This window comes from Triticum aestivum, chromosome 3A (assembly GCF_018294505.1).
Source record: "Triticum aestivum cultivar Chinese Spring chromosome 3A, IWGSC CS RefSeq v2.1, whole genome shotgun sequence".
NCBI lineage: Eukaryota > Viridiplantae > Streptophyta > Magnoliopsida > Poales > Poaceae > Triticum > Triticum aestivum.
In genome coordinates this window covers 47,803-57,720 of record NC_057800.1, presented here as the reverse complement: position 1 = coordinate 57,720, position 9,918 = coordinate 47,803, and the positions used below count along the sequence as shown (strand labels likewise).

The 9,918-nt window shown below is 41.2% G+C and overlaps 1 protein-coding gene across 1 annotated transcript; it reads left to right on the top strand.

The window, feature by feature from the left end:
• Positions 1-219: 219 nt before the first annotated feature.
• LOC123059737 (serine/threonine/tyrosine-protein kinase HT1) lies at positions 220-3,810 on the top strand. The gene is made up of 3 exons (XM_044482221.1): positions 220-1,010; positions 2,369-2,824; positions 3,208-3,810. Exons 1-3 carry the CDS (start codon positions 639-641, stop codon positions 3,475-3,477), a joined length of 1,098 nt encoding a protein of 365 aa, XP_044338156.1. The 5' UTR covers positions 220-638; the 3' UTR covers positions 3,478-3,810.
• The last annotated feature ends 6,108 nt before the right edge of the window (positions 3,811-9,918 follow it).

The window sequence follows — 9,918 nt, the reverse complement described above, 5'->3', positions numbered from 1 at the left end:
GGATAAAGCACGCGTCCGATTGGGTCGCCCCGTTGGAGTTGCTCTCAATGAAAACACACACAATCTTTGCGTATTCGTGAAGAAGAAAAAATATCCTAAGCAAGTCAAGGCTGTTGGTAGTAGAGGAGAGACGATGGCTCTCAAGACCAAGTCCTGGTTCACTTTCACTTTCACCCACTGTCACTCTCCTACTCACTGTATCACTCTCTGCCAAACCATCCAAAAGCAATCTCATTTCGCATGTTACTCTGCTCTGCTCTTTGGCTCCTTCCTCCCCGCTGCTGGCCGCTATCCAAAACCACGGCACCCATCGCCCTCCTCCTCCTCCTCCTCCTGCAATCACCCGCAGCTTCGCAGCACCTTCTTCCTCCTCCCTCAGACACACACACCACCATCCTCTGCCGTTTCTTCCATTGGATGTGAATGGAAGGTCGGAGGACACTGGAATGTAGGGCCGGGTAAAGAAAAGGAGCAACAAATGTAGGGCCTGAAATCTCTCCCTCCGCCTTTACTCGCCGGGAGCCCCGGGCCTGATCTGATCCGATCTGATTCGGAGTGATTTCCGGGCGCCTCGTTTTCTAGCCGCCCGCTCCCCCCGGAGGCCACAGCCGTGAGCTCCGCCGACGGGGAGAAAAGAAATGAAGAGCCTGCAGTGCTTCAAGCAGGGCGGCGGGGATGGCGCGGGGAGGCGGCTGGAGCGGCGGCTGTCGCTGGGGGACTACAAGAAGGCGGTGTCCTGGTCCAAGTACCTGGTGGCGCCGCCGGGGGCCAAGATCCGGGGCGGCGGCGAGGAGCTCTGGAGCGCCGACCTCTCCAAGCTCCAGATCCGCGCGCGCTTCGCCTCCGGCCGCCACAGCCGCGTCTACTCCGGCCGCTACAACGGCCGCGAGGTCGCCATCAAGATGGTCAGCCAGCCCGAGGAGGACGCCGCGCTCGCCGCCGAGCTCGAGCGCCAGTTCGCCTCCGAGGTCGCGCTCCTCCTCCGCCTCCGCCACCACAACATCCTCTCCGTACGCTCTCTACTCCCAACCCATTTTTTACCTTCTCTTTCAGCCATTGTTTTCACCACGGATTAGTTAGATTAGATTAGATTAGATATATATGAATCTGAATTGCGTAGTAAATTGGTTGTGTTGTTGGTGCCCATGCCTGAGGATTTGCCATCCCAACCGATCTTCACATTAAAGGTGCAAACTTTACGCTTTCGTCGGTTGGATCGACAAGGGGAAATAATTGTTCATGCCTCTTTACACTATGTATGCATGTATAACCTGAACAAGAGGGAAAGAACATGGCAGACAAGCTTCTTTCCCCTATCAATTTTATTGTTCTTTTTTGAGGAAAAAAAACAGTGGTCCTTCCTCGGCGATTTCCGTTAAAGAAACCGCGGGCCACAAAGCATCTACACTTATAAATTGTGAATTTCAGGTAGTAGTTAATGTTTGTGATGGTGAAATCCCTTGACACTTATGGATCTGCTGGAACAAATCTTTAGTAAGGCATGATTGTTTGTTTCCTCCATAGTAGTTCACTGTCTCCATACTGATTGCTGTCCATTCGTAAACCATGACTTTTAGTTGGCAATAGCACTTTGTACTTTTGCCTAAATTATGTTACTAGAGCCCCTGTTTGTACAGTCTGGACGACTAAGTGCACCAAAGCAACCTTGCAAATATTTTTATTCTCTCTGTGGTTTTGGATGGCGGTAAAACGGAATATTTCGGACAAGAGTGTCGCAGAAGGCTTGACGAGTTCACGACACCTACAGCTCTGTACACGATAAGCCGATAACGTTAGATACATGGATTTTCTAATTAAAGTGGGTGGTGGACCATGTAGGGCGCGCCCACTCTTAAGTCTTAACTGCTTTCAGATGCAGAGAAAAGCGCATCTTATCGTTTAAGTGTTTAATAACGAGAATCGACTCGGAGAGTGATAGATAGATAGATAGTTCATGTGCAGATAAATATCAATCCCGCTTTTCCCTTTGCTAAGTGTGGCCCTGTCTCACTCGGCCCCACAAGTCACATGGAGAAAAGGTTTAGTTGGCTGCATCAAATGGATTATTAAGCTAGAAAGTTCAAACGGTATTATGGTTGGTACTACTTAAGTTCATACTGTTCTCTGTATCTGCTTTTAGGCACTGCCAACCTCCGAATATTCTCCATATCTCATACTGTGCTTTTCTATGAAGCAAAGTTTACATGCTGGGTTGTGAACATATGTCAGTAATAAGGTTGAAACAATTTTTCTTATGATCCATGTTGTATTTGAAATGATTGGAATACTTAGTTACTTTGGTGTATCAACCCTTCTTGTTAAGTCTCTGTTTGGAATGGAATATAATGGTAATCTTCTGATTTTGCAGTTCGTTGCAGCATGCAAGAAGCCACCAGTGTTCTGTATCATCACTGAGTACATGGCAGGGGGTTCCCTTAGGAAGTATCTACACCAGCAAGAGCCTCATTCAGTCCCCATCGAACTAGTTCTGAAACTAGCTCTAGACATTGCCCGTGGGATGAGCTACCTGCACTCACAGGGGATACTCCATAGGGACCTGAAGTCAGAGAACGTGCTTCTCGGGGAAGATATGTCCGTCAAAGTGGCGGATTTCGGGATCTCATGTTTGGAGTCGCAGTGCGGTAGCGGCAAGGGGTTTACGGGGACCTATCGGTGGATGGCTCCTGAAATGATCAAGGAGAAAAACCATACTAGAAAAGTCGATGTGTACAGCTTTGGGATCGTCTTGTGGGAGATTTTAACTGCTTTGGTTCCATTCAGCGAGATGACACCTGAGCAGGCTGCTATAGCTGTCGCCCTCAAGGTATGTTTGTTGATGGACCACTTGTTTTATGTGTGGATGCTACTTTCTCGCTCCCAGATTCTGGAGACTAATTTTGATTCGTGGCATACCATGGTAGAATTGCTTGTCCGTCATCCGACAGATATCTTGTTTTATGTGCTTGATAAGTATACATAGCACGTTCGTCAGCTCAGTTTCGAGAATTGAAGTGTGTTGGTGTGCTCAGCTGTCAATGTTATTCTTCGCTGAATTTCGTGATAATTCCCCAATTTGTATTGTACAACAAACATAAATATCTGGCAAGTACCACCATAGGCATACTTCTTAAGTTTGGGCAAATATTTGTTTATTCTTACTGTCGATTTCTACATGCTTTTTGTAACACCAGCTAATTTTCTTTGCAGAATGCGAGGCCACCGCTACCTGCTTCGTGCCCTGTGGCCATGAGCCATCTGATATCTCAGTGCTGGGCGACAAACCCGGAAAGAAGACCTCAGTTTGACGATATCGTCACGGTCCTCGAGGGCTACAAGGAAGCGCTTGACAACGACCCGTCATTCTTCCTGTCATACATACCGCCTCCGCCGCAACACCACCCGCAGCACCAGCAGAGCCTTCTCCGGTGCTTCCCTCGGGTGAAATCAGTGCGACGGTCCGCTTCTCTCAAGGCATGATGTCTGCGGGCGGTGCTCCTCCTTCATCCTCGCCATGTATAATATGCACCTTTCTCTGAGTTTCTTCCTCTCTATGTGCCGGCCCTCTATTATTGCGGCATCTAGGCTCGCTCCAATTTCGTTTTTCCTTTCTTCTTGGTTATTATGATTGCCATCATTGATGATGCCGTCGAAGCCGCCGTGCGTTTCTATCTAGATATGACAAAGCAGTTCTCCCTGCAGATTATCTATCGGCTGCCGTCTACTTGTGACCGAGTGATGGAACCATGAACTAGCTAGCTTTTGTAATTGTAATTATAACTGAGCTCTTCATGAATCGTGTTCCTACTCTTTTATCTGCTTCAGCAAGAATTACCATTATCTTAGCCTTACATAACTGAGCTTCTCCGAAGGGATTGCCATTTTGTCGCACTACATGTAAAACTCCTGGGCATGAACTTTCTACCATGCTGCATCAAGAATACACAATGTTGTACAGATAGAAGGCAAAATTCCTGTCACATGAACTGGCTTTCATACTGTAAAATTCAAGGGAGAAGGGCATAATAGCATATTCAGTTTGATTTGCCTAGCGCCGACTTGTTGGATATTTGAGATCTTGGGAACAAATTGAAAAGAGACAGTCCCATAGAAGAGTAAAATGCGAGCAAACCCATAGAAGCAATCATCAACCTCAAACCTCCAGAAACAATTTGGTAGGTCCAGAAGCTCGCGTGCTGCGTGGCAAGCCTTAGCCGGTTCATATCCAGGCTCAGGAGAAAGGCCCCGCCGCTTTATCGAGTCCTGTGCAAGAACGAGTTCTACTGGAGCGGATAAGGTGAGGGCCGCGTTCGAAGACCTCAAGCGCCTCCTACAATCCAACCCATTGCTCGCCTCCCCCACATAATCCGAGCCGCTGTTACTATACATATCCACTACCACGCAAGTGGTAAGCGTGGTTACAACGGTGGAAAGGGAAGAGTGGGGAACAACATCCCTAGTTTCATCTTTATGTTCTCTGTATCATGTGATAAATAATTTGTATAATTAACAATTTGTGTGATGAACTATGTAATAATTTGATGTTTTGGATTGATAAATTTAATGTTATGTTTGTAGTATTTGTATTGTTTTGTTCTGTAATTATTTGAGATGAGTTTGATATGAATATGTTCGTTAAATATATATGCAATTGTCGTGCCTAATATAGGGCAGCTCTTGGAGCAGTTTTGTGCCCTATTTTAGGGCTGTTGTTGGAGCAAAAAGAATTCAAGTGAGGCAAAACCAACTTCTTGGTGTGCAGTAACTATTTTTTGCTGTTCTATTATAGGGATGTTGTTAAAGATGCTCTAAGGGACAGAGACTTGGAAGTGCTTTGATGTATCTTTTAGTTTCATCGCGTTTTGTGTCACTGCCACGTGAAAGACTCAAGTGAACGATTCATAAATCTTTTACAATTCAGTAAATGGCACAAATTAACAATAATTTCATGGATAAGATGCCCACCCCCCAGTAGATAAATGGTTTCGGTGCTAATCTACCCAATTTCTCTTTCAAAATTTACTTATATTTCCATAGAGTTCCTTTTTTATAACTTGAAAACATATTGCAATAAAGAACCACTGAACAAAAATCACATGTGCATGATAATCTTCAATTCAGTTCAGCCTCCCGCCGTTGTCTTCCTCCTCCTCAAGCTTCTTGGATGTGTACAGCTTATATAAGTAACAATATACCAATTGTAACCCAAAGGAATTCATCACACGTACATAAATAATAAGTGTTTCACCTACATGAATATTGATTTCCCCTTTATATATACCCTTTTCTTTGAAGACTAGTAGATGGCATGTTGTGTGCCTTCACTTTGTTTTAACTCATTGGTAGCACTAGCTTAGTCCATCAAGTAGGCAACAACTACACAAACAACAAGGTATACATGAGAGAAGACAAAGAGTCAAATGGACACATAACTGGGAATAGGAGGCATCAGTAACCGTGTTGGAGTGACTATCTTATATGTGACGAGACTGAAACCACTGTCATGCCGTGTCTTCATGTCGAATCATGGGAGCTGCCAAAACTGCATGGAAGAAATGCAAAAAATGATAAGCATTATAAATGCAAAAAATGATCAAAAAATGATATTGTGCACGGGAATGCTACGCAAGTAGAAATGACTTTCTTGTTGCTAGAGACAGCTACCTAACATGGCTTTGATGTAACTTTGAGTTTCACCACAATCGGCGTTGCTACCGTTCGAGGAAATCAAGTGAGGAATGTTCATATACTTCATACAATCTAGTTAATGGAGCAATTCAGTAACAATATTCCCAATTGCGGAGACGCACCAAAAGAAAATTCGCTACAGAGCATATGAATTTTATTAATTGCTACTCTAACCAATTTCCCTTTGAATAGTTATTTATACCCATATGGAAAAAAAAGCACCTATGAAGATAAAAGACATGTGAATAATAATATTCAGTTCAGCTGCCCAACGTCGTCTTCTCCTACACCTTGCAATAGTTCATACCCATCGTAACTCAAAGGAATTCATCAGACATAGATAATAATAAGTGCTTTACCTACACGAGTATTGGTTCCCCCTATATATGTACCCCTTTCTTTGAACAAGAGTAGATAGCATGTTGTGTGGTTTCACTTTCTTATAATTGGTCAGTAGCACTAGCGTAGTCTATCAAATAGGCGATGACCACCCAAACAAATAGAGGATGAATGAGAAAAATAGAGTCAAATGGGCACACAACAGGGAATTGGAGGTGTTGGTAATTGTTTTGAAACATCCATTCTAGCAAGTGGATTGAAATGACCGTCACCCCGAGCGAGCGAGCGGCTGAAATTGCATCGATCGAATGCTCAAAATTGAAAGAACGACTTCCGTGTTTTTCTAACACTTCATAGCGCGCAAGTGCTCATATATACGCGAATACACTCACCCATATGAGCGCACACACGCACACCATACCCCATATGAGCACCGTAGAGAGTCTGAGCCAGCATTGTCATCTTGAGATTTTACGAAGCCATCGTAGGCACCTCATAGTCGACAGGACGTCTCTTCCCAGTGAACGCATATCGCAGGAAATCATGAAATAAATTCTGGATATATGCGAGCATCGGGACAGCTACCTAAGACCTTTGCCAAATTATACCCACTTTCGTATGTACACGTCGTACAGATACCTTCTGTATGAGGCTCTCTGCTTTTGTTCTCGCGTGCCTGGCCGGACCATTTAGTCAAGTCCGTCAGTTTTATGTAGAAAAAATACTGCAAAAAAGGAGATCATGAGGACTCAAACTCAAGTCTTCGCACAAGTGCCTTTGATTTCATATAGCATGAATTATATAAGAACAAACAACAATGTTCATATGTAGAAAACATTTCTGAAAAAACCCAAAACTTTTTTGAAAAAAATGTGAACAATTTAGAAATGCCGAGTACTTTAAGGAAATATCTAATAATTTATTAAGATCCATTTTTTGAAACATTTTAACTATTATCGAAATTCAAAACATATTTACAAAAAATTGGAAATTGTTTGGGATTCCGAACATTTTTCAAAAATATAAACAATGACTGTAACATTGAATAGTTTATCAAAAATGAGATTTTTTTTTGAACATTCCAAACATTTTTAGAAAACATGAAAAAGATTTTTTTTAAACAAGGACACGTTTTGAAAACATGAAACCATTTTTAGAAACCCCGAGCAACATTTGGAAAAGGAAAAGAATGGATCTGTGAAGAATTTTTTAAAGCGGGAACATTTTTTTAAATCCTGATTTTTTATAATTTGTTAAAAATATAAACAAGAATACTTTTTAACTTTTGATATTTTTTAAAAAGCGCAATTGTTTTTACATTCTCGGTATTGTTTTTGAAATCACATTTTTTAAAAGACCACATTTTTTGAATTTTGATTTTTTATAACATGAACTATTTTTGAATTAGATTTTTTCCAAAACATGAACAATTTTTAAAAAATACAAACAATTACTCATATTTCCAACAGGTGCGTGATGGGAGCGATGCTAGGCGTAGTTGGGCGAAGGCCTAACCGTTTTTTTCTATATTTTTGTTATTCTTTTCATTTTTTTACTTCATGCTTCTTCTTTTCGAACTTTATATATCTCTTAGGAACCAGTTCAAAATTGGAAATATTGTTCGGAAACCAAAATAACAGTTTAAGGAAGTGTTTCAAATTATTTTTTGTCAAATATTTATTAAATGTTTTTTAAGAAAATCATTTACTATTTTCAAATTTATCCCTTTGTATTTATTAGTTGTGTTAAAAACTTAGAATAAAAGTTTTCAATGCCTATTTAAATTATGATTTTGAATACTTTTTCCCTTCAATCTGGAATGGATGCATACCAGGGGCATTTCCACCTGCTTGCAAAAGTTGATGTCATTTCAGGAATATACAAATCTAGATCATGAACAAATAATTTAAAAAACATGAACATTTTTCGAAATTCCTAAATATTTAGAAAATTTTAAATATTATTTGAAACAACAGGAATATTTTCCAGTATTCTAGACAACATTCTGAATTTTGAATAGATTTCAAAAAAACTAATAAATTTTAAAAAAATAGAAAAATGATTTAACAAAAGAAGAAAAGAAAACGAAAAAGACAAAAGAAAAAAAATGCTTAGCCAAGACCGTCAGACTCTGTGCCTTGGGCACCATGGCTGGTTCAGCTAATGGCGAGAATGGTTAAGGGGCCGAAGCACATTGATCTTGGAATGTCACTGTTTTTTAGCAGCAATTCATATGATCTTGGAATGTCAGTGTTAAGGGGCCAGTGTCACGGTGTTACATCATAAATTCACTGTTCACCACCTCCATTGTTGCCTCTCCGATGATGCATGAGTAGTTCTTTGTAGACCTTCGGGTCCGTAGTTAGTAGATAGATGGCTTCCTCTCTCTCGCTGAATTCTCAATACAATGGTCTTTTGGAGATCCATATGATGTAACACTTTTTGCGGTGTGTTTGTTGGGATCGATGAACTTTGAGTTTATGATCTGATCTATCTTTTTATATCCATGAAAGTATTTGAGTTTCTTTGATCTCTTTTATGCATGATTGCTTATAGCCTTGTATTTCTTCTCCGATATTTGGGTTTTGTTTGACCAACTTGATCTATTTATCTTGCAATGGGAAGATGTGCTTTGTAGTGGGTTCGATGTTACGGTGCTTGATCCCAGTGATAGAAGGGAAACCGACACGTATGTATCATTGCTACTAAGTATAAAACGATGTGGTCTATCTCTACATATATAAATCTTGTCTACATCATGTCATCATTCTTATTGCATTACTTCGTTTCTCCATGAACTTAATGCAGTAGCACTACTAGGGAAAACCCTAGTAGTAGCGCGGGCAGCCGCGCTACCAATAAGGCGCTACAGCTATTACTTAGCAGTAGCGCGTGCGACAAGCGCTACTGCTCAGACACATAGCGGCAGCGCTTGTTCCACCCCGCGCTGCTGTTAATCTAGCTAGTTGTAGCTTGTTTACTATCCATCGCTACTAGTACTCTCTTTTTAGTGTATTTATACGCCGTTATGCAAATTTTGGTACAATACCAATTATGAGGTTTATATCATTATGTCCATAACAGTGTGTCAAATGAAGGTGGATTAGGTTCAAGTGGAGACAATATGTGGTGCATGTCAAAAGTATACTACTAATCCAAACTTGATCTAGTTTGGACTAGTAGTACTTTCGATGTGCACCACATGTTGCCTCCACTTCAATCTAATCCGCCAACACAAGCTATTTAATCACCATCATTGTCATTACCACCAACAGTATTTATTTAATCACCATAGTCATAGTGTAACACATCATCATCTTCAAACTTATTCTAGCTAGCTAATCACCACCAACACTAGATGCGGTAGCTATCTAATCACCACCAACACTAGCTAATAATAATCATCATAGTCATTACCACCAACACTAGCTATTTAATCATCATAGTCATAGTGTAGCACATCATCATCTTCAAACTCATTTCTAGCTAGCTAATCACTCCTGCTGCTCTCTCTCAGGTAAAATAACATAAAACATGTGTAGCTCTCCTCCATCAAGTTGGAGCATGCAGATGAACCAGTCTCGTAATCGTGGGCTGCGCTTCTGATTGCTGTCCCCTAGTACTTCTCTGCGTTCCTCCATCACAAATTTGGTCCAGTCTTTCACTATTAAGACTTCCTCGCTCTTAGAAATCCTGAATGCACTAAAGTGCATTGTAGGATATCTTGGCTGTAAGCTAACAATACTCATGCTACCATTAGTCTCGATCCCATGAGGCACAACATTCATCAGGAGTCCTTGTTGAAGAACATCGTATAGTAACATACTTAGCAATGAAGTTTAGCTTAAAAAAATGTATGCAAAAGATGCACTAAGGACAAATAGTAAAAATCTT

Bases quoted from the DNA above. Each gene is read 5' to 3' on its own strand.
- LOC123059737 (XM_044482221.1), top strand. From the start codon at position 639: ATGAAGAGCCTGCAGTGCTTCAAGCAGGGCGGCGGGGATGGCGCGGGG. The intron at 1,011-2,368 runs GTACGCTCTCTA...CTGATTTTGCAG, and splicing joins GCCACCACAACATCCTCTCC to TTCGTTGCAGCATGCAAGAA. The intron at 2,825-3,207 runs GTATGTTTGTTG...TTTTCTTTGCAG, and splicing joins CTATAGCTGTCGCCCTCAAG to AATGCGAGGCCACCGCTACC.